The sequence below is a fragment of the Centropristis striata genome, chromosome 12 (genome assembly GCF_030273125.1).
Source record: "Centropristis striata isolate RG_2023a ecotype Rhode Island chromosome 12, C.striata_1.0, whole genome shotgun sequence".
NCBI classification, from domain to species: domain Eukaryota; kingdom Metazoa; phylum Chordata; class Actinopteri; order Perciformes; family Serranidae; genus Centropristis; species Centropristis striata.
The window spans coordinates 9,056,872-9,081,309 of record NC_081528.1 but is presented as its reverse complement, the minus strand read 5'-3'; the positions used below and the strand labels follow the sequence as shown (position 1 = coordinate 9,081,309).

At 39.2% G+C, this 24,438-nt stretch overlaps 1 protein-coding gene across 1 annotated transcript in view; it reads left to right on the top strand.

Moving 5' to 3' along the window:
- fat2 (FAT atypical cadherin 2) overlaps nucleotides 1-24,438 on the top strand; it is a 125,838-nt gene that overhangs the window by 28,797 nt on the left and 72,603 nt on the right. Inside the window, exons 4-10 of the mRNA XM_059345583.1 lie at nucleotides 3,477-3,535; nucleotides 5,041-5,352; nucleotides 8,780-8,987; nucleotides 20,252-20,391; nucleotides 21,384-21,446; nucleotides 22,949-23,161; nucleotides 23,928-24,138. Coding sequence (XP_059201566.1) covers nucleotides 3,477-3,535; nucleotides 5,041-5,352; nucleotides 8,780-8,987; nucleotides 20,252-20,391; nucleotides 21,384-21,446; nucleotides 22,949-23,161; nucleotides 23,928-24,138 — 1,206 coding nt within the window. The remainder of the gene's footprint in view (nucleotides 1-3,476; nucleotides 3,536-5,040; nucleotides 5,353-8,779; nucleotides 8,988-20,251; nucleotides 20,392-21,383; nucleotides 21,447-22,948; nucleotides 23,162-23,927; nucleotides 24,139-24,438) is intronic.

Below are 24,438 nucleotides of genomic sequence, written 5' to 3'. Positions count from 1 at the left end.
ACTTCTTTCCAGGCCTATTGTAAAAAGCCTATCTTGCTCATATATTTATTGTTAAATTTGGGGGGCTGCATCCTGCAATTTTACAACTTTCCAAAACCTATAATTAGACAGAGTTTAGCCAGGTGTGCAGGGGTACAGGTAAGGCAGTGCTAACAGTTTTTACAACACTTTTAATCAAACTTTTAAAGGCTTCTTTGTTTTGTCTCCCTATAAAAAGTGAAATTAAAAGCGTTATTTTAATCATCTTCATGAATAATTAACAAGGATTTTATGTGGGAAAGGGCTATAGATTGTACACATGGCGGCTATAAGATAAGTTTAATATCCCTGTTGTGTTCGTGTTGTTACTATTAAACCAGATGTTTATCCTTTCAACAAAAGGAGGAGCATCAGATTGTCATAAAACCTCCTCCAGAGCAGAATCCGTAATCACTTCACACCAGCAATAAAGACGGGGGTTTTCCTTGGTCCTTGCTTTGGTGTGAAAGGGGATGAACTCACACACACACACACACACACACACACACACACACACTCTCTCTCATCCACTCCCTCCTCCACCTGACCCCTGTTATTATGCAGCCAGCAGCATTAGCCAGTGTGTTCCTGCTCTCCTTGTTAGAGCTAATAGCTGCCCTAACACACTTCATTTATTTAGATTGGATGAGATGAGGTCAATAGCCCAAGTGGGAAATTGAGTAACTGCTGCAGAAAAAAAGAGATAAGACGGAGTGAAATGCACCAAAATGCAGGCTTTAAACAAATAGTGTCTTAATTTAAAAATGTGTTATTAATTTAAAAAATAACATCACACATTTAGTACAGATCCAGTGAGTATAACAATGATGCAAGCATTGTAGTATTTTTCGAGTAAGTACCAATTACTACCATCTTAGTCCCCATAAAAAATATGGTGAAAAAATATATTTAATTACAAATTCCTAGAGTGCATAATGACGGTTTTCTCCACGACTCAGTAAATAGTTTATCTGGAACACTTATGTTTATACATGAGTGTCCCTGGCAGGTTATACTGAAGTGAGTAAACAGCTGCAGACACACAAACAGCTGCACAGTGGCCAAATGTGTCTGAATAAACCTGTTGAGCCACATACTTTATCACTTGTATGAGAAGCAAACATGATACAGACATAAACAGTGATTCACCAAACCTTCAGTCTGGTGCTGTTATTAATGAGCGGTTAAACTGCGGTTTAGTCATGGAACGCTTCTTCTGCTACTTGGTAAACTGACGATGGAGAAAATCGGTTAGAGACCGTTGTTGGCTGTTCAGCCTTCGATGAGTGATGAATGTATCTGTGATGGATCAGGCTCGTCACCAGTGGAACGTACACAGTAACACATTGAATGTAATTCATTTGAGCGTTACCAACTGAAGTAATTATTTCACGTTTGTTACCATTTTTCTCTCTTGTGGCCCGTAGACATATTCTGGTGCAGTAGAAAAGCATTAATCCACCTTCTACAACAAACCTGTCTCTCTGTCTGCATGATTTAATGTATGTGAAATATGCCTGAAGAGGTTCATCTTCTAATATCTACAAAGATGGCAGCCTAATAATACATGTGTAAACACTGCTACCTCGCTGGAACCCAACAGATTCTCAATGCAGCCGTGCTTCGAAGAGAGCACTTTGAATATCTTTGTTCCATGTTTCTTCTCTACAGTTTGTGCGTGTGCTTTATTCATTTTATTTAGTTTTTTGTTTGTTGTGTTCTTCTCCTTCTCCTTGTGAGAGTTTGGGATGTGTCAGGGGTTCAAACACACCAAAAAAGGGGAGAACAAGTTTGGAAGTCAAAGTTGTAGTCTGTTTGTATTTGTCATCTGCCCAGTAAGGTCTCCAATAAACATTTCTGGCCAAAAGAAACAACCACATCTCACACTACAGCAACTCCAAATGTTGAGGAAGGTCGAGAGACTTGGTTAAAAGCTTTGGAGATTCAGAATTTAATTGAATTTAAGCTCAGACTTGGCAGTATTGTTCTGTATTTATCTGCGGTGTGGCAAAATTATTCTTACTGGTTTTAACAGACGACAGCACATTACTCAGATTTTAGCTTCTCTTCATTGGCTTCCTTTTCGTTTTAGAACTTATTGTAAGATTTTACTGATCACCTTTAAAGCACGTCAGGGGCTGGCTCCAAGTTACATTTCAGAGATATTGACACCTTTTGAGCCAGCCTGCAGCCTTAAGTCCCCTGGCGGGTCCCTTCTGGCTGTTGCAAAGTCAAGGCTCAAAACTAAAGGTGATAGGGCGTTTGCCATCAGGGCCCCTCGACTCTGGGACGCCCTGCCTGAGGACCTGAGGCTTGCTGAATCAGTGAATTCCTTTAAGTCACTTCTCAAAAAACATTTTTACAGACTTGCATTCATGTGATGTTGGTCTTTTTAACTTGTGTGGTATTTTTTCTTCTTCATTGTTGGTTTCTTATTTTTGCATGAGTTTTATTCATGCTTGTTCTGTCAAAGCACTTTGTGAACGCTGTTTTTAAAGGTGCTATATAAATAAAGGTATTATTATTATTAATATTATTATTATTTGGCTTATAATTTGAGCATTAAAATTCATTCTTGAACAAAATGCATTAATAGAGCTTCCTCCAGAGCTTTCAACCACATCCCAACTCAAGCTAACTCCACTCCACCTGCTGAGGAAATTCACTAGATGCTTTTCAAAGCTCCAGATTAATTAATTAAATGTATTATTTGCTAAACAAATGTGCTGATATTGTTATCAATATTATATGTGTTTATTTCAGGGCTGACCTTGAGTAAATACATTTTAGTGACAAGACTCCTTCGATTTTGTCACTTTCTCCACAAAGAATCATGAAAAAGCAACACTTTAAATCTCGTGTTTACCAGAGATCTAGTCATAACTTTCTTGGAAATAAGTCGGTCAACATGAGATGGAAAAAAAGTATAATATATGTAGTACATGTATAATATTTGTGCATCTGTTGTTATTTCATGTATGTATCTATTTATGTTACTGATCAGTGGTTTGGAAGGTGAAAAAATAATTCATGATGACAGCTTGAGTACATTTTTTTTTATTGCTTGGCAGCTTAAGACGGTTGTGCTGCTCTGAACGGACTGACACACACACACACACACACACACACACCAACACACACACGCACACACACACACACACACACACACACAAACACACACACACACACACACACGCACACACTGGAGGATATACTGTCGGGTAGACATACAGAAATATACACAAATATAACAGCAACAGCAGCAGAAACAACATCCATAAACCCAAATGTGTTTGCTCAGCTTTTGTGACTGTTCTGAGACAGACACAAATAAACACACCTACAATAACAAGCAATAACTGTCTGTTTGTTTGTTTAGGTGTAATTAGCACTCTCACTTCCCAGGACTGAGACTCACACACACTAACAACATTGATTCTTTCTGTGTGTGTGTGCAGGTGTTATCAGCACTCTCTCAGCTTTGGACCGGGAGGATAAACCAGAACACAGTATCGAGGTGAGTCTCTTATAAACAACATTTTCTCTTCCCCTCGGACTAATGCTGAGACGGGGAAAAACAAGTGCATCGCAGGTTCTGAGTATCAATAAATCCATGGCAGGATAATATGTTCTGCAGGCTGTTCAAGGCATCTCATGTGTTTTACACTTTTTGAGTTCCAACTAGTTACTTTGAAGAGAGACGAGGTAGCTTTTAACCAGAAGACAAAAGTCTGTTTTGTTTGTCACTGAAAACATCGGGGCATGTTGGGTTATCCTAATCTGTTTAAGAGGCTTTTTTAGGCTGGATAGCATCAGGATTTGGATTCAAGGTTGGAAAGTTAGGGCAAGTTTTTTAATTTTGAGCAGTCATGCTGGGTGCGGAGGACACACAGAGGCCAACTTTTGCATTAACATGAGAAGACAGAAGATAGACCAGAATCCACTTCAGCTACAGGAAACGTTGTGTGCAACACTTTCTCAAATGGAAAAACCTAACCCTTTAATTATCAAAAATTAAACCAAAATTATTTGGCCATGAAATAAAATATGAAGTATTTTCTTTCTGGGCTGCAGCAAAACATTTTGGCACATTTCAGGATAAAAATTATATTTTTAATCAATTTAAATAATAGGAAATTTACCGGTGCATGAATTTTTGTCTAATAATCATCATTACATGTAATGTCATGTTTATGTTAAGAACACACTGATACTGACTGGAACATGAAAGTTAATTCTTGGGAAGCAGTAGTTTGAAAAACACACACACACACACACACACACACACACACACACACTTACTAGCTTTTTCTTGCAAGATATCAGACAGAACTGTCAACATATAACACTCAGTTTCCATCTTCAGTTTGACATTGACTAATTATAATTAATTAATTAATAGTGTAATTTCCATGCAGGAGGTGGCGTCGATCACCGGAGACCAATATATCCATCTGAATATATCTTAATTTTAAGTCAACACAAATGCAAAGCCATGTAAACATACCAGTTTTGCCGGGTTTTAAGAGCAGAGTGACATCAAAACAATCTAAGTTATCGACTGATATTGGCAAAACATAGAAGCACAGCTTGACAGCATCCTAATATCGGCGTTAGTGATGTGGTGCAGGTTGGATCAATGGCTTTAAAACCATGTTTCATGTCATGATGCTGGGCGAATCAATCAACTCGGTGCAGTGAACAGATTAAAATGTCTATATCTTTCTGGAATTTTTAACCACATCTCATATTTTTTCTCAGTGGATTGAGTTTTCAAAGTCAAATAATTCAGTAACCGAGGTAAAAGAGTCTTATTGAGTATGGACAGCATGTGGCACCTGAAAATTAGGCAAAAACAAGGGGAAAAAATCCCAACAGAGCTGCGAAAAAAAGGTTATTCTTATTGATTGCAGATTATTTTCCTAATTATTAGTTCAGTCCATAACATGGGGAAGAAAAGGTTGTTTTTTATTGCATTTAAGGTTTATTATTATTTTAACTGTCTTTCGTCCCAATTCTCAGGTAATCGTCTCAGATAATGGGTCTCCGTCTCTGCGCTCCACCGCCACCGTGGTGATTCGAGTTCTGGACGCTAATGACAACCGACCGAAGTTCACAGACAAACTTTTCCACATTAAGCTGCCCAACCAGCGGCAGCAGGCAGGCAGACAGGAAGTCTGCAGGATGGTCGCACGGGACGACGATGAGGGCTCGAACGCTGTGGTGACATACAAGCTCCAAGACAACAAGGACGAGCGATTCCAGATCGACTCAGTGACCGGTGTGGTGACATCACATGGTGATTTCTGGCCCGGAAACTACAGTATTCTCACGGTAAGTGTATAGAACTTCTCTTAGAGTTAATATGCATTGTAAAAAATACAGAAATGTACTGTATTATTTAACAGAGGTTTTTTTGTTTGCTAAAAATGCGATTAAAAAAAGGTAAATCTTTTTTTCTTTCTGTTTTTTTTACAGTAAATCTTTAAATTGAATGTAAAAAATGGAAAAAGAAATTGTAACAAAAAAAATGCAAAAAAGTTACACACTTACTGTTATATATAAAAAAACATTTGTTTTAATACAGATATTTACTGTATATTACCTATATTTTTAAAGTAAAATAGTATACTTTTTTACTGTTATTTGACGGCAACTGTTTGGCAAGTTTTGCTGCCAGACTTTTTACCCTTTCTTTAAGATTCTTTTTACAGTGTGGCATCATTTCTGCCAAATATGGTTAACCTACAAGGAGTTTGTGTGACTATGAAGCAGAAAATGTGTCTACTGTCTTTCACTCAGAGTGCTAATGAGTTTGTATTACAGCAGCTTGTGGCTAAATGCTTTTTCTAAAGAGTTGTGCTTCATTTACGCGTCTCTGTAGGAGGTGTGAAGACTTTAAAGTCTTGACCGAGCCCACCGGCTCTGCTAAAGGGGCTAAATTACCCGTGCTTAATACTCTGAAAGGCACTTTACTGACAGCTGCTCTGAAACCTGCGAGGTCTCTGCGCTTGTCATCACTCTGCATTGTAGATGCCAGAGAGGTTAATCAGCTGGAGAAAAGCTGTGAGATTTCAGAAACACCAGAAAACATTTGTGTCCCTCTGCTGTTGACGTACATGTTGTCTTTAGGAGTTTGTTCCTCTTGATGTTGAGCCTTTTTACAGAAAACTTAAGCATGAGGCATCCTATGTTTTTCTTTCTGACAAAGAACAGAACCAACAATGTGTCCGTCACTCTTTACTTTATGACTCCCCTATCCTGTTTGAAGCACTCAGGCCTGAGCTCACTGGTGCAGAGTGAAGATGTACATGATTATATCATGTAATGTAGTTAAAAAAAGGTCTCTGTAGTTCCCTAAATCAGCTGCTCACAGAAGTTTTTACCAAGCAAATAGGAACAAACAGTGCATGTGTTGGGCACTATTTTCAGCAGCGGATTAATCCACATTTGGAGCTCTAGTGAGTATTTGTAGCAGCAGGAGGGTGAGTGTTGGAATGAGTCACAAATAACTACAGCGTGTGTGTTCATGGTAATGAAGGAACATGTCAATCAGTGCAGCAGTAGCTCTGTTCAGACCTGCATTAACATGCGTCCTGGGTGATCCAATCACAAGCAGACAGCTCTAAAGTACAGGTGTGTATGTGTCAAGACATATTGAGATCCGATCGCTCAGAAAACATTTAGAGGTGGTCTGGGCTGCATATTGACACATTCTTTTAGCAGTGTGAATGTAAATATGTGTCCTGGGCCACATTAAAAACTGACTATCCAGCTAACATCCTGCTGAAAGAGCACGTCAGGTGCTCTTTGCGTGGTAAAAACAGCTTCAGTTCACTACTGTGTCCCTGTCACTGCTGCTGTGGTTCTCATGTCACTGAGAGTGAATCTTGTAATTGGGTGTTTGATTTTGGAAACATCTGAGACCAGCCTGTCCACCTTTTCTCAACCCAGCTGTCTGAAGCTCTGTGTGCGGCCTGGAGGTCCCCGAGGTTCATAATAATATTATATGTTTAGGTTCATAAAATGTAATCTATTTGGTGAATATGTGGGACATTACTTCAAACATTCCTGCAATTTTATGTTTCAACAACTGGTGTATTAGCAATGTGTTTACTCCCAGTTTATTTGCATATAGAGAGGGGAAGTGAGATCTGATCACAAGTGGTCACTCAAGGTGCAAATGGAGACACTAAGGCCACGTGTGAACTGATGCACTTAGAGCTGTCCACTCATGATCAGACCTATGAGGACGAGTGTTAATGCCACGTCTGAACAGGGCGTATAATGTGTTTTTAATAGTTTTTGGATAACAGTGGAGCTCTAAAGGCACAGAGGGAGACACTATAAAACTATTTGGAAATACTTGTAACCAGAGTATATTTACTTCTGGTTTGGTTCTTTTCATATTGTTGACTAGTGGAAAATAATGGCATGTACAAAGGATTTTCACAAACTGGTGTTATATTTTCATAATTATAATGCTGTGTTGAGTAAATGTGACTTTCTACTTTGCTGGTGATTTTTAAATCTTTTTCTCAAAGATTTTGGAGGACACAGTTTGGGTTCTCAGCTGTCATGTTTAGTCTTGGTAACTCTTAGCTACCAGCCTGTGAGGACAACACACAAACACTCACACATCACCTAATATATATATATATATTATTTTTTTTTTAAATGCTCTTCTTCTCTTCTTTTCTTCTATAACATATAGCACTTCTGTAGCGATGACAGTGGGCTCTTAAAGTTATGTACTTACTTGATTCCTGTGGTCTAAGTCTAGTACCATCAGGTTGAATGCACTTATTGTAAGTCACTTTGGACAAATCATCAGCTAAATGACATGTAATGTAATGTAATGTAATGTGTAGAATGAACGTTGTGAACAGCTGTTGTTATTAGCAACTGGCCAATAGAATCTGTGTCGATACGTCCTTTTTCTGTGCAGGGCAGGCTTAGAGAAGAATAAAATGTAAACTTTTATAGTGTTGATGGCTCACTCTAACTGATTTCATGCGAGAATGATGTTATTCTGAGACCAGATTTGCATAATTTTACCTGTGACCAAAAATAAAGGGGAAAAAAATGAGACCTTACTTTATCGCCAGTGTGTGTTTGCTCTTGGGACTCGAATCTACGAACCAGAGTGACTTTTACAGTGGTAAAAGCTGGATTTAAAGCCACTTTTCACCACTAACCACCACTGTAATCGACAAGAAAAATATTATTATAAATAAATTATTTCACAAATATTATCACATATATCAGTGTTTTTCTATTTACTTTGAGGAACCCTGTGTTGTGCTTTTCACCCAGTTTTCTCTGTCATTCTTCTGAAACCAGCAGCAGAAAACTTTTTGGAACTTTTGGAATTTTGGAACGTGTATAGTAACATAAAATAGGTTAAAACCAGTTTAAATAGATGTCCTTTTGAAACATCTGTAGTTTTTGGATGGAAATCTGTAAAATGTAATAAAGAAAACAAGAAAAAAAAATCAAAAATAAATGCCTAGTTGTGCAGCCATCAGCGACATTTTCACTGTCTATCCACTTTGACCTCGCTCTAATTTGTGATGACATCACACAGGCATTAAATTAATTTAAATTTGATCTCTTGGGCACCCTTATCAACAAGTGTTTGTTTTAAACATTGAGGTAGGAGGAGCCGGTTCAGACCCTAATATCTCCGATATTGTCTTCTCTCTATTTTTAGTCCCAGCACTCATTAAAATGTTAATTTAATTTCTATGTTAATTTCCAGATTAAAGCCACAGACCAGGGCAGCCCGTCACGCTCGTCCACGGCGAGACTCGACATCGAGTGGATCACCCGCCCGCCGCCGTCCTCCGAGCCAATCACGTTCGACGAGCCTCACTACACCTTTGCAGTCATGGAGACGGAGCCCGTTACTCTCATGGTGGGCATCATCATGACGGAGACGAACCGGCAGAAGTGGTTTGATATCATAGGTGAGAGGAAACACGCACACAGACACACACACTGTGGTATTGATCAGAATCTGTTCGCTGTGCAGGTGAGGGAGAAAACAGAATAAACTTGAAGCTCTGATGAAAAACAAGCGTCACACAAATGAGGGTTAAAGAAGAAAAAGGATGAAAAGAAAAACTATTTTTATTTCCGCACGTTGCTAAATTTGACCAAAAAAAGGGAATAAAAGAAAACAGGAAAAAGCTCCTGAATCAGGGTTCAGTGATCACTGTGTAATGACTCCCCATAGATCACTCAGAGTGTGACGTTAAACTCCTGCAGCCGAGCCACAAAGCAACAACACATTAGGAAATTATATCTGACATTCACCATATTGCCACTTACGCCGAAGTGCTGACTTGTGGAGCTCCGGCTCTCGCTGGAGAATACAAACAGGTTACAGCCATCATCCATCCATGTGAGCCTCTATATAAACAGGAGACAAGTTATTTTCTAAAGGTCAGCGAAGTCCTGCAACAGTGAATGATATCAGGGCGGAGCGGAGCAGGGACAAACAATACGGGTGTGAGTTAAAGAAAGAACATTTCTACTTTAACGTAAAATCGATGTGTGAACTTCAGTCTTTCCAAACTTATTTAGCGTGTAAATGCTGTTATTAGCTCTTAAATCGACAACCATTCTGTCCTAAATCAGCCTGTTAAACTTGAGATGTTTTCCAATATAGTTTGCATCAGCTTGCCAGAAATCGTGTCACTTTGAGCTGTGGGGTGATATTACACATGGAGGTGCAGGAAGTGATAAAGACTGCAACAGAACGGGCACAGCAAGAGTTTCCAGGCGAACAAATGTGAGAACAGCATCCCTGATTGAATCCCAAGATATGGTTGCTTTGTATATAATTTTTATTTGCTCCTGTGGTATAGAAGCAGGTTTCCATACTGAAAACTGACAGAAAGACAGTGAACATTTCTGGTCTCTGCAGGAAATATCAAAACACCCCGAGGAGAGAAGTAGATTATCAGAAGCCACTGTTTGTTCCAAAAAAGTTGAGAATGAATGACTTTAGTGGTTATGTTTAGACCATCTCCATTTCTGTTGTCTTCATTTGCTGTGGTGTCCCTGTGCTGCCCGGCAGAAACAGGTCAGGACAAAAAAAGTCAGACTTCAGGCTCTGTACTCTGTAAGTATTCAGGTTTCCACTGAAATGTCTCGCAAATTTTCACTCCAATTTTTACCCAAATCGGTAAAAGAAAATGTGAGTAAATGCTTGTTTCCACCCACTACAGTATATGATTACCAGATTATCAGCAGTAGGTTTTCCAATTTTGAAAAACCATTCTACAGTTGCAGAAGTAGAGGGCACAGTGAGGTGGTGTAATTAAATGAGCTCCTGTCGAATCTCAAACAGTAAAAACAATGTTGAATGCTGTATGATAATCTGACATATCTGTTTGTTTCACGTCTTAATGTGGAATGAAAGCTTTAAATTGACAGTATTTTTTTGAAGCAGAAGCTTTATTCGACCTTGAAGCTTCATGTACCTTTATTAGCTCAATTGGTTTGCACTTTTTCACATTCTGCATTTATCGAAACATCATTTTTAATTGACTTTTAAAAATCAATTAACATTGATGTACTTTTTTTAAAATGTCCAACATTTCATAGACAAGACGAATCTTAATCGAGAAAATACTCAACAGATTAATCAACGAGGAACATGAGAAAGTTAAAGTCTAAAAATGTATTTAAAAAAAGTCAAATCCTCCTGGTGGTCTGGCGGTTAATCACTTTCTCTCTCTCACAGTATTTGTGTTCGCTCTTGTGTCCTGTCCCCGAAGCTGAAAAGCATTTAAAAAAGACATCACAGAACAAACATTGACCAGCGATGGCAGAAAAATGTGAATGACTTTGGTTTGTAAACCTCTAAAGAGTTGCAAAGAGCTTTGAAGTGCTGCTAGAGCTGAATGGTTTGTGTTTGAAAAGTAACTGAGGTGATCATTTAATCCATAGAAAAGACATTCTACAGCCACTGAAAGAACATCACAGACGGTGAGTTTTTGACGTGCCTTAGAGGGGGAATGTAAGGCTTAGCAGGAGTAGGGTGTGACTGACCTTGTTCACCTTGGATATCCAAGTATACCTTCACCTTCAAGTCATGCACACACACACACACACACACACACACACGAACATGCAAAAACAAAACTATAGGCAGTAAAAAAAAACTATGATTCCTGTTGAATATTTTAGCAAAATTAAAAACGTTTAACAATATACGATTTGTTTTACACAATGACTTTTGTATATACTTCCGTGTTCAGTTTTTAAAGATGTACAATTCAAAATAAATTCCTTGATATTTGCAGATTTCTCCGTCATATGTGACACAACAGTTAAAAACTCAATCTGTGCACAAATTTCTGATAAACTTTTTGAGGATTTGTAGATCGACTAAACTTAAATAAATGCAAACAAAACATAGATAAATAATACAACCTCTCCACCACAGAAGCTTAAGTGTTCCTGGAGTGATGGATGAATAGAGGAAAAAGGGAGGAGGAGAGGAAAAAAAGGTCTCGGTGTCAGCGGTATCAGCAGGACGTTTTCTCTCTGTGAGGATAAATCAGCAGTGCTGCTCCTCTCATCACCTGCCAGATCGCCACAGGAGGGACGACTGGCCATTTCTGCTCTTCCTCCTCCTCCCTTCTCACCCTCCTCTCTGGCTCCTCTCAGCTGCAGGACGAGGAGAAATGTCTCAGAGGGCTTTATGAAAAATAAAAAGGCATGACAATATTTTTCAGTTGAAGTGGAAATCATCCCCGTGACGCCGGACGTGTCGGTGTCTCGTTTTTCCCTCTGAGCCTCCCAGGAAAACACATCTTGGTTTGCCAGGCCATTTCCTGCCAGGCAGGGCGGCATGTGCAGAGAAAGGCCGAGGTTCCTCCTGTTCAGTTTGCTGTGCCAAGCCCGATCTGTGCCAGAACCCGGCAGAACACAGCAGATACTCTCTGCATCCCTGAGGGGACATTCGGTTGTCTCAGAGCTGCTGACGTCGGAGGTTGCGTCTTTTGACATTTGTGTGCGATGAAAAAACTTGTACTACAAACTCGATGAGGCTCGGCTGCATTTATTGCAAGAAATCTGATCGGAGACACTTAGCACTTGTGAACAGATGAAGATACACAAAATGTAACATTACATTCACTCAGCTTTACGCAATAAGTCCCACGTTGCACAGAATGACGTACAATCACATCAAAGCCACTTTAGAGGAGGCAAAACAATGGAAACATCATCAAAGCACTCATCTTATCTTAACCTCCAGACATCCAGGATCTCCACACATATTTCATGCTGATAGTGAAGGACTCTGAGGCCTTTCAGAGTACCAAAGCATAACCATGTACAATGCACAAATCATACATTTCTTCATGTCTAAAAATATTTCCACCAATCTCTGTGGTGTTATATCACAAAGCAAAAAAGAGTGGCTAGACTTAATCAAACTTACTTCACACATGTTGCATAAAATGTAGATTTCAGAATCATTAAAGCACAAAAAGTAGCTCTCTGTAAGAAAAAAATTGATAGAACTTTATCCACAAACTTTTCGTTGTACTTTATGCATCTATTATTTATGTCATATTTATATATATATATCCCTGACAACACCAATAGAAGTCTGATACATATACTTGATACCTTTTTTATATATATTTAATCTAGCTGTCCAATATTTTTGCTTTATGCACATCTCATGCATCTTTTGAATGTGTTTAAGGTTGAGCATGTAGTTCACATACTCAGCTCTATTTGGGCACCTATATTTCTGGAAGCTACCACCATGCTGGTTAATGACAAAGTAATTAATCCCACCTTGTTTTTTGTCTTCTTGTCGTTTTAATTTTATAGCTCCTACCTATGCAGTATATTTGTCTTGCAGTACATTACATGTTGTTTTAGCTTTTATTTAGTGAAGCGTCTTTGAGTGTCTAGAAAAGCGCTATATAAATTTAATGCATTATTATTACTAATAATAAAGGACATGCGGCAATGGAAAAATAGACAAATGCACAAAGTCAAAGTCAAAGTCAAAGAGACAAAGACAAAGTCCTGCATTCAAACTGTATAACCTATTTAAAAAGAAACCCCTACTATAATGTTATTGTTGGTTTCGGTGGCGTGAGGTCAGTCCAGGTCATGCACAGTTGACTCTTTGAATGTAGAGCATTGTAATATTATTTTGCATTAAAGTTAATCTGTAGAAAATAAACACAAACAATATTTCCCACAGAAATATAGGAGAGTAAAACTATAAAGGCCCATGAAATATTAATACTGCCATACTATTTGTACTTGAGTTAATGTGTTTTAATATATTCCATGTTTGCAGTACGTCTGACAGCTCTGTGTTCAATCAATCACAGCTGAAGTGTTTGTTTTAGTGTTGGATAATTGTGCAGCGTTTACCTCCCTGTGTGGTCTCCCAAATAATGCGGTAATTACTGATGATGGCCCGTCAACTGACTGTCAGATCCTCTTCTCTTCTCTTCTCTTCTCTTCTCTTCTCTTCTCTTCTCTTCTCTTCTCTTCTCTTCTCTTCTCTTCTCTTCTCTTCTCTGTATTTTTAATTGTGAGAAATTAGACTAAGCCCACCTTTTCATTTCCATTTTCATGACTACATGATGAGACTGGAGACCGGCCACTATATTTCAATTTAGTTTGATTCCACTCTCTTGCAGCCCAGTCTGCTCCACGGTTCAGTATCACTGACCCTCATCTTGTTGGTAGATGAGGGAATGTTGTTGTGTCACAGGACTCCTCTCCCATGCAGATATGATCGGGCATTTATCGCTCCGCTTTTACCTTCCTCCTCTCCAGCAGCAGAACTGAGATGCCTATCGAGCCTCTCTGGCTGTGAGATAACTCAGGGAGACAAATGAAGACTTCCCTCGCTGTCAAAATATCTCAAACGCCTCCTGTGAATCTGCACAAAAACAACACGCTGTGTTTAGTACCAAGTGGAAACATAAAATCAGGGACAGGATATCAAAGAGCCGGAGAGTCTCTGTCGGCTGTTTGTGGATGGATGCGGCGTCTCTTTCGGCTTCACTGGACTGTGATCTGTGCGCTGTAGTGGGTCCCAGCTGGGTGTGATGTGGACAGGATGAGGGTCAGCACCCGCAGGTTCGAGGCCGTGGCCCTCTGCTGGAGGAGGAGCTTTGTCCCCTTCAGGGGAGGATTGAGCATCTGCTCCAAGTGGACAAGTTCAGGCGTCTCTGGGTCTGAATCCAGCAGCGTTTCCTGATGATGGGGACACTGTGAGAATGAAAAACTACTTAATGGAATAGTTTGTGTCAGGAAATCCCTGTATTTGCTTTCTTTATAAGAGTTGAATGGGGGTATCAAAACCACTTTTATACTTGTCAGAGCAGAGAGAAACAGGGAGATTACATTACATTACATTACATGTCATTTAGCAGACGCTTTTGTCCAAAGCGACTTACAATAAGTGCATTCAACCTGATGGAACTAGACATAGACCATAGGAATCAAGTAAGTACATAACTTTAAGAGCTAACTCTCATTGCTAAAGGAGTGCTATATGTTAAAGATGTTTTTTTTTTTTTTTTTTTTTAAATATATCTGTTAGGTGACCATGACTTAACCGAGGTATTGAGGTATTGTTGGAAGAGATAGGTCTTCAGCCTGCGGCGGAAGATGTACAGGCTGTCTGAGGTCCTGATCAGTAGGGAGCTCGTTCCACCATTTGGGAGCTGATGCAGAGCGGAGAGGACGAGCAGGGGTGTAGAGTTTGACAAGGTCCTGGGTGTAAGTAGGACCTGAACCGTTAGCAGCAGAGTACGCCAGAGCTAGAGTCTTGAAGCGTATCCGCGCAGCCACTGGTAGCCAGTGGAGGGAGTGGAGGAGGGGTGTTGTTACATCTGGATAAAGTCCAGCTAAAAGCACTTACTGGGGTCGTTGATTATATCTCATAATATCAATGGTGTCTGAGGCCAATTTTGGATGTTATAAGCTCATTAAAGGGTTGTTATCAGTTGCTGTCAACCTCATACATATGGGTTAGAAGGAACCTGCTCCACTTACTATATGTTCAGAAGGTTTTTATCTGACCAGTGGTCGATGTTTAATCAGGTTTCGTTTTCAGTTTTGTAAGTTTTAGGTGTCAGAGCTACATGATAGAAAAAAAACTACATGGTTAGGTTTTCCTTCCTCCTAGCATGGACATTGCCGCTCGTTATACGACATCACTTCCTCCTTTGCTCCTGTAATAATAATGACATCTGAACTGGCAGGACTGAGCCTATGGCACACTGATGACAGCTCTTGCATTTGCAGTATTACAAACAACAAAGACTGGGTGTCTGTGGGGCCATCCCAGATAAAATTCACAAGCAGCACACAGTTATAGCCATTAGTCAGAGAGGGCCACAGACTAGATGTTCAACTCACTTTGGTGTGAAGCAATGTGCTGTTTTTTCCCTGCAAGTGTTGCAAGTTAAGGCTTGTTACAGCTGAACAATCAAAGAAAAGAGAAAAAGACTAGATGATGAGTGAGATCCAAAAAACACACCTGTAATAATCAGATATTGCCATAACTCCAACATTTTCTGATTCAGAGTTTGAACCCGTTCCATAAAGTTTCACTTTTTGCTGCACTTTGATTGAAATTGTTCTACTGCACAGCGGGGTCGACCAGACAGAAAGTGCCAGAGGAAAAAGATCGATTGATCTTCATTTCTGACCCTCACCTATTGTCTCAACCTCTGAGCAGTGGCCTGAAGAATACAAAAACTGCTGATCAAATCAGAGGAAATTATGTCCTCTCAGCAGGAAAGCTGACCTGATTCACATTTAACCGAGTGAACGACAACATGTGGCCCTTCTTTGTCTGGTGAGCAGAGCTGTTGAGGCAGGACAGGTACCTGGAGGAGACCCCGAGGCAGAGACAGAGACAAGCTGAGAAATTATAAACCTCCTTATTTCCTGGAGCAATTACTGGAGGATGCTGCAGTAGGAAAGGACATCTGTTTCGTGGTCATTCCAACTTGCCCTGAAGGGAATGTCTGCTGTTTACAAAGTTCGGCCCTTTGACGATGAAGACATTCGGCATGGAAACTTGTCTTGTTCAGAATGCATTATGCTCAATAATTTCATGTACTTATCCACCACAGTGAAAAGGGATTAAGAATTATTCAGCCCAGATTGTTTGAATAGCTGAGAGATTAATACATGACTATAGCGCTGAGTCATTTGTCTAGGGAATGAATGCAGATTGTAACCTTTCCTATGACAAAAGCCAAATTTTAGTGGGTGTTATTGACTGTTTGTGGGTTTTATATACATATATACTGTTGCGGATGGCCTCATGACTGATGGTCGTCGGGCCTCTTGTTTCCTACGTGGCCCTGACCCAGATAAACAGCCTCAAGATGGATAGAAGAATGGATGAATAGATAAAAATGTCCTGCATTGAAGATCTGTTTTATTTTTTTCAGTCAAATTGACATTTTGCAGCAATTTTTGCTCCCACTACCTTGAGTAAATCATATTTTTTGCATGGCTGGCCCCGGGGGGAATGGAACCTCCGACCATGGCAGAGATATCATATCTTTCCAGGAATGATCAGCAAAGTGAAAAATTGCTTTCACAGTACATCTTCCTCTTTCTGAGTGCTGAAACGACAGCCAGCGATGAGCGATGCCGTGTCTCATTCAGTCGAGCTTTTCTTTATTTTTCCATGAAAGGCTTTTTGGGTACAGTTTTGTGTCTTTCAGGAAGTCAGTCCATAGATGTGGAAATCTAATTCAGTTAAACACACCTGTCGATGTGGCTGCTTCGTCTGCAGTGTTACTGTTGGTTATTACTGCGTAACTGAACTTGGAGACCTCTGTGTGACCTAATTATCTGCTGATTGGGGGAAAAACAAGAGTGTGTGTGTTTGGATTCATGTATAATGTCAAGAAATGATAAAGGTTAAAGGAACACTGTTAAAAAGGGTTATTTTCCAGAAATGTACAGTATTATTTAACATTTTTTTCTTATTCAAGAAAAAGTCAAGTCAAGTTATTTATTTATTTTTATTTATATAGCCCAGAATCACAAATCACAGATTTGCCTCAAAGGGCATTATTTTATTACAAATGTTAGCCATAAAGAGGAAGTAGAAATGTGTAAAGAATTGTACTGGGGTGTTATAGGCGTTATAGGCGTTATTCTAATCCTATTATTACTTAATGGTCTTGAACGTTAAATTACAGTGAAATCTATTTAAAAATACAAAACATACAGATCATATTGCTGAATGTAAAATTAACTTTGTTTATAACAGTAAAAATTTAAATTTTATATAAATACAATCGTAAAAAAAAATAGTAAACATTTTCTTTTTAAACTTTGAAAAGTCTCACTTACCATCATATCAAAGTAAAAAAACTTTGTTATTCTACAGATATATGTTTTTTTAAATACATATTTTTGCTGACTGTTTTCTGCTTCTTTTAGGATTGTTTTTTTAATAGTTTTATAGCACAGTTAAACAGACTGTCATTAGGGCGTAACTGACAGAGACAGATCTCTGGTTGACCCAATTGTCTGTCGATTTGTGCTTTATTTCACTTCTCTTTTTACATACATGCTAAAATACTATATGATTTGAACTAAAATGGAAACAGAATTCAGCCTCAACCAACACTTACAGTAAGAGAAACGCATGTAAAGGTACAGTAGTGTGAACGTGTGTTTGTTTAGCCCTTTGCAAGGTGGACATCTTAATAAACACCATCTGGCCGAGCAGGCATGAGGCTTACCTTTCTCACGTCCGTACACACGACCTGCTGAGAGAGAGAGAGAGAGAGAGAGAGAGAGAGAGAGAGAGAGAGAGAGAGAGAGAGAGAGAGAGAAAGAGAGAGAGAAGAAAGTCTTGAAGCAAGAAAAAACAAGGGGCTGCAGGATAAAGTGGAGAGAGGAGGAAAGGAAGAGAAGGAAGAGAGGATAGAGGAAGCAAAGGAGTGGAAAGAAAGAGAAACAGATGGGCAGAGTGAGTCAGAGTTACTGCACATTTTAAAACAGTATGTCTCAAAATTGAGAGGTGGTGGGGGAGAGAGGAAAAACAATCATGCAGATAAAACCGGAAAGATAAGGGGTGAATAGAACTACAAGTACACTTTTCTTCAGCCACATTTGAGCTCCTGCATAATTACATTTTATTGGTAGCAACTAGAAAAAAGAAGCTTGGTGAAGCCAGAATACAACTCAGATTTCATTTCTCCGGTTTGAGATTTAAAGGGATATCAAATTTTCATTTTGGTGTTTATCACCAGGTATAGCCAGACCTGTCTCCACATGGTTGTGTAAGTGCTAATTGTTCTGCTAAAGGGGGGAAAACAGTATGGGTTTGTATGTCTTTAAACCATTCACACGCTAATTTATAAATCCTGGCAAAATTGGTTTGCAGATATGTCAGTATTAGACTATATGTCGTCAATATGAAACAGGAAATTGCCAAGGCTACCTTTCAACTGTTAAAATTCCTTTTCAGAAAACAGATTTAAGACTTCAAGCAGTCTGGTCTGTTTCTTTGTTGGCCGAATCACATGTCCTTAACCTTACCATTGGATGTGGCGTGTTTGCTGTGAAGTAAACTCTTTCAAGCTTTACAATTTTAGCTTCTTTTTTTTTTTAGCAAAATGTAAAATGGACAGTTGGAGGGAATTTACTGTGGCTCTGACCGTCTGTTGAACACGGTGCAAGAAATCTTTGTGGGTAAATTAGACCCTCAGAAGGTGGAACAAAAAGGCATTGACTTTGGGCACTTTTCAGCTTCTTATTTTCAACTCACTGTGTTCAGGATGCTCCTGTATAAAACATGAGGCTCACAGAACAGGAATACGTGAGGGGCTCAGTAACACAAAAGCAGCGAGTGATAAACTTTCCTCTCATTGAGAACAATTACATGAAGCCGCCCGAGGCTGCTGAAATGAGCTCTGTCTGATCGGGCCCTGAGGCGAAGGGATCCTTATCAAGTGCGTGCTCTAAAGTGCATTGTTTACACTGAATTATGATCTTCTTCTCTTTAATTGGTGCTTTGCTGCCTTTTTTATGGCACATTGCTGCCATGACTATGCATTATTGCATAAATATCATTATAGCGTTAGTACTATTATTGTTGTCTCTGCATCTCTGTTTCTCTCTCAACTCTCCCTCTCTATCTTCCCTCCCTCTCATATTCCTTCTGTTGTAATTATACTATATTGATCTGTTCTGTACAAAATACATCTGTTGCACGTCCTGAGATCCTTCCTCTTTCGCTCTCCTTTCCAAGGTTTATTCTTTTTTCCCCCCTATAAAGGGTTTTTTGAGGACTTTTTCTTGTGAAGGTCAAAGGACAGAGAGAATCGAGGCAAATTGGTGATTTGAGATTCTGGGGGACATTAAATCTTAATGTCTGGATAACACATTTGAGAGTTACTAATTTATTTACAAATGATTTGTTTATCCCTACACCATCTACCTCTAGAACAAAAAGGAAAAACAGTCAAGTTTAAATGTAAACTCGTACAAAATGAGAAAGACACTCAGACAGGTAGTGAGACAGGTGATCAGACAGACAGAGATGTTGCTGCGGTGGAGGGTTTGGGTGTCTCGGTTGGTTTTCTCAGCTCTGTCTGTAAATAGGAGGCTATCAAAATGTTCTGCCATGATGGATGGATTCATATGAAGGAGAGAAAAATCTATTTTTCTCTTTGTTTTTGTTCTATTTTAATTCAATGATTCTAACAGTATATCAGAAACTTACATTTTCAAAGGTCAGTTTATAGAATCGAGTTGCATTGTTTGGCTTAAAGACTTTAAGTTTGTAATTAAAAGAGAACATCTGCAACATGACAATACATAATTTGCTAAATGACTGATGATGACAGTTAAATATAGAAAAACATGCTTTTTCCTTAAATATTCCCCCGACTGGTACTTGTTCTGGAGGAGTTTGGGCCTCTCAAAGCTAGAAAGTGGATCATTAATTACAGCGCCCCCCACAGGGAAATAACGATATTCTTCACAAGCTGGAGGACGATGCCAAGATGCATCATTGCTGCAACCCGTCAAAATCAGACCTGCAGAGTCTGACATACCATCCAAGATATTACACCTGACAGCTGTAGCATCTACACCTGGTGGAATAAATCTCTCTTTCTGTCTCTCTGTGTCTCTCCTTCACCTGTCTCTCTCTCTCTCTCTCTCTCTCTCTCTCTCTCTCTCTCAGGTGGTGATGAGGAAAAGGACTTTGACATCCAAAGAAACACAGGAACCATCACGATTGCCCGCCGGCTCGATGCGGCCCGACGCTCCAACTACAACATGACGGTGCGAGTCACCGATGGCCACCACAGCGCCACCACACAGGTCAGAGACATAAACCAGAAAAACAGAAGACTTTTTTTTGTAAATGTGCCTCATATTTGCAAAAGCTGAAGACTTAAGAAGGAAAGCTTTCCTTAGCTGTCATACGAAATAAGGAAAGAAATCAGAAAATCTTTTTTTTAAATTTTAAAGCAAATCAGAGTGGCTCAAGTGTAAAAATCTATAAATGAGAATACTCTTGATCCCAGGATAAGATAATTCTGGTTTGAGCAGGACAGTTTAAAACTGAAACCTTCCCTGAATCAATAAATAACATTTTTTAAGACATGTGGGATATTCTAGTATTATTTAGGTTTTAGAACAGGTAACAGCAACAATTAATGCTTACAATTAGCTCCGTGCTTTGTACACAGTTTGCAAGGCTAAGGTAGAGAAACATGCCTCAAAGAAAAGCCAAAATGTGTGGTCAGAAGGAGAAACAACAGTGACATATTTAAGAAGGTGGCTGAAGGAATAAGAGGGAGGCTGTGTGTGCAAAGAAGCAAAATGGCACAAGCAGCTCCACGTGTTCCACATGTCTTTATTTCTACGTGATAAATAACATGAGACATTAATCAGAGAATGCATCGCTGCATGCAAACAGGAATATTATTGGCACATTCAAGTTCATTAGCCATGTAAACAGCTTAGTAAAAAAGTAACAAAAAAATAATATTTTGTCCATGTTCAGCTCATTTTTTGCAGAACTACTATGCAGTTTTTGTAGAAGTGAGAAGTAACCATAAGTAACCAAAGCTCAGTCCTATCTATTTTAAGTTCAACTCACCAAGCAACTTTAAATGTCCAAAAACTTTATTTATGTCCCTTTTGAGTTTGAAAATCTTTAGAATCTGATATTAAACCCTGCACACAGCAGCGGCTCAGGTGCTGTGTGAAGCGAAGCAGCTTGAACCGCTGCTGCTTTCCATATTTAATGTTGATCACGCTGAGCATCCATTAAGTGAAACCCTGTGTGTTCCATCTCTAAACTGCAGGCCTACATCCGTGTGCTGGACATGAATGAGCACCGGCCCGTCTTCCTGAAGCCGCTATACGAGGTGAGAGTCGAGGAGCATCCCGTAGATTTCCATTTGAAAAGTAGAGCTCACGGGAGACTTATTACAGCAATAATAAACAAAAGGGCATTCTTTGAAGATAATTATGGGTTTGTAACAGATGCAACCAGGTGTGAAATGCTGCAGAGTGCTGTTTGCCCTTTATAATCACAATAATGGAAGTGTGTGTTTAAAGGGGTTTTTCACAACAAAACCACCTAAGCTGACTAAATTTCATAATCAAAGACCTAAACAGTATTTATCAAGCTTTTTCCCATGTGAAAGCTAAAAATAAATAAATCCCCAAAGAGACAAAATATCTTCTGCTATGTTAAAAGTAAACATAATTTATCCAGATTTCAAGAGCAACTCAAGATTTGTCATATTTGGGATTTATTTAACCAAATTATACTGGCATTAACAGAATAACTTGCTGATTTACTTCTGTTTGGGGAACAATCATGCTCTAACTTCTTCAACTACAGATCTGGTCATTTTGGGGCTACATTTTAGCAAACTGGCATTAAAAGTATGCCGAATTAGCTATTAGCTAATCCTGTTTTCAATGTGGCCATGGATTTACAGGAAAACTATTACTTAATTACTTTAATACTCAAGAAATATATAAAATATGGTAATTATCAAGGGAGTTATGCAGCTTTAAGAAGCAGCTTTTGTTTTATGATTTATATGCTGATTTCTTTTGATTTAATTACAATGGACATCAGATATACAAATTTTCATGAAAAGTGTAAGTCATTGTGAATCTAAAAATATATGTATCATGTCTGTGTGTTCATATTTGGCCGAGTTATGACTCAGAATGAGTAAAGTTTTTGGCGGAAATTGGCAATTGGGCGCTAAATCAGATTAAATACTGCGTCTTCTCTGACAAAGTCCCATTTTATACTTATATACCAGGTATGATTTGTTACATGGAGCAAAGTTTGACAGAAAGATGACCACTTATCAAAATTAATATTTTTTACGGTCTATTAATCGTGACTTACTGCTATATTATAAATCCATATAAGAGCTGGCTCGGCCATGCTTTATTTATTTCTGTTTTGGCTTTTGTGAGTTTTTGTGTTGACCATAAAGGAAGTTAGTGATCTTTTAGAGTGAACTTAAATTTAGACACATGCTGCGAATTATTACCAACCTCTGCAGGCATTTCTTACTGTAATTATCAGGACAGCCAACAGACAGTACGAGTCCGCTGCGTCACTGTTGTTTTCTTAATCACAGTAATCAACGCCCCCCTCAGCTCCTCTTCAGAATTGTTGCTCTAACCAAACATTTTCTTGTCCTCAAAATGTTTTCTGTTCTTACTTGAACTGCCTTCATGAATAAAAATTGTTTTCAAATTGAAATGTAAAAAGTCCAAGAAATCAGTTTTCTATCCATTTTTCAAACCCTGCTGTTTCTTGGGTTTGTTTTTTCCTTTTTCATTTACTTGAAAAAAATTCACCCATTTCCTCCTCCTGTTCCTGTGTGTGTTTAAGGTGAGGGTTCCTGAGGACACTTCGCCTTGGAAGGATATCCTGCAGATCAGCGCGCAGGACGCCGACACCAACAGTAAGCTGGTGTACTCCATCCACAGCAGCCTCCATCCAGACAGCACCAAGTTCTTCCACCTGGACCCAAAGAGTGGAGTCCTGGTGATGACGGAGGAGCTCGACTACGAGATGATCTCCGTTCATACGCTCATCGTTATGGTAAATGATGCCGTTATCTCAGTAGAATACAGTTGAAACATACCAAAATGCAAAATGCAAAAATGACCATTTATAGTCACCCCAAGTTACCATTGAAGTAAAAGTTAAGGACATGGGGGCCAGGTTGAATAACAGCAAAACTATATTAAAACATCTCACACAACTTGTGCAGTAAAATACAAGTCTTGTTTATCCAGTCGTATGCTCAGTATTTCATAAAACATTAACCGTCTCATGCTAGCTCAGGCATGTTTCTCGAGTCTCAAAAAAGTTCATTAATAATTCAAGGCAACATGGGATGAGTAATTGATTTACAGATGGTGATTTGCCTGTAAATTATTCCCCTTAATGACACGTTAAATTATGCAGAACAGTTAGAGACATATACATGATGTCTTGTTGGGAATATGTCTAAATAACACTCCAAAATCAAGCTTAATATTTCTTAATATATCTGCTCAAGATATCTGAAAGAAACTGGATTTTATGTGTCTAATTTTACCCATCAGTCTCTCCTTTACAGACAAATATGCATAATTACAAGCTATTGTGTTAGACCAAAAAATGGTGATTAATCATGATTAATCGCTGACAATTGTGTGATTAATTGGTTATTTCTTTAGTTGATTGACAGCCAACATAATGCAGAATAAATTGCATGTATCAGTAAGTGAAACTGGTTGCTCATTAATTTAATATTTCAGTTTTTTCTGTCATCAGTCTCTCGCCACTACAAACACTTCAACACTTCTTTGCTCCCTCTCAGGTGCGTGACCAGGAGATCCCAGTGAAGAGGAACTTTGTGAAGGTGGTGGTTCATGTGGAGGACTGTAATGACCACTCACCTGACTTCCTGAGTCCCCGCTACGAGGTCAGCATTTCCAACCTGGCCCCCGCGGGCTCCGAGGTCGTCCGGGTCAAGGCCCTGGACAAGGACATGGGCAGCAACTCCGACATCAGCTACTCTCTGAACTCCGGTGAGCAGCTAAGGGATTACTTTTTTATCTTGTATTAATGCTGGCTCCTTTGCAGCTTTGCTCTGATTTACATTCATTCAGTTCCACATATTCACACCTCGGAGCTGCCACTATTTCCTAATGTAGCCCGCTGGGAGTCGCCCCGTACAACCAGTGCCTTCAGATGTAGACGACTTAGCTCCACTGATGCAAGGGCACACAGATGATGCCTCAGGGAGGAAAGTTTTTCTAAGTTTCCTTCCCAGCCACAATTTTCTGTTTGGGATTAGAATTTAAACGTCCTGATCTCAGTCCTGCCCC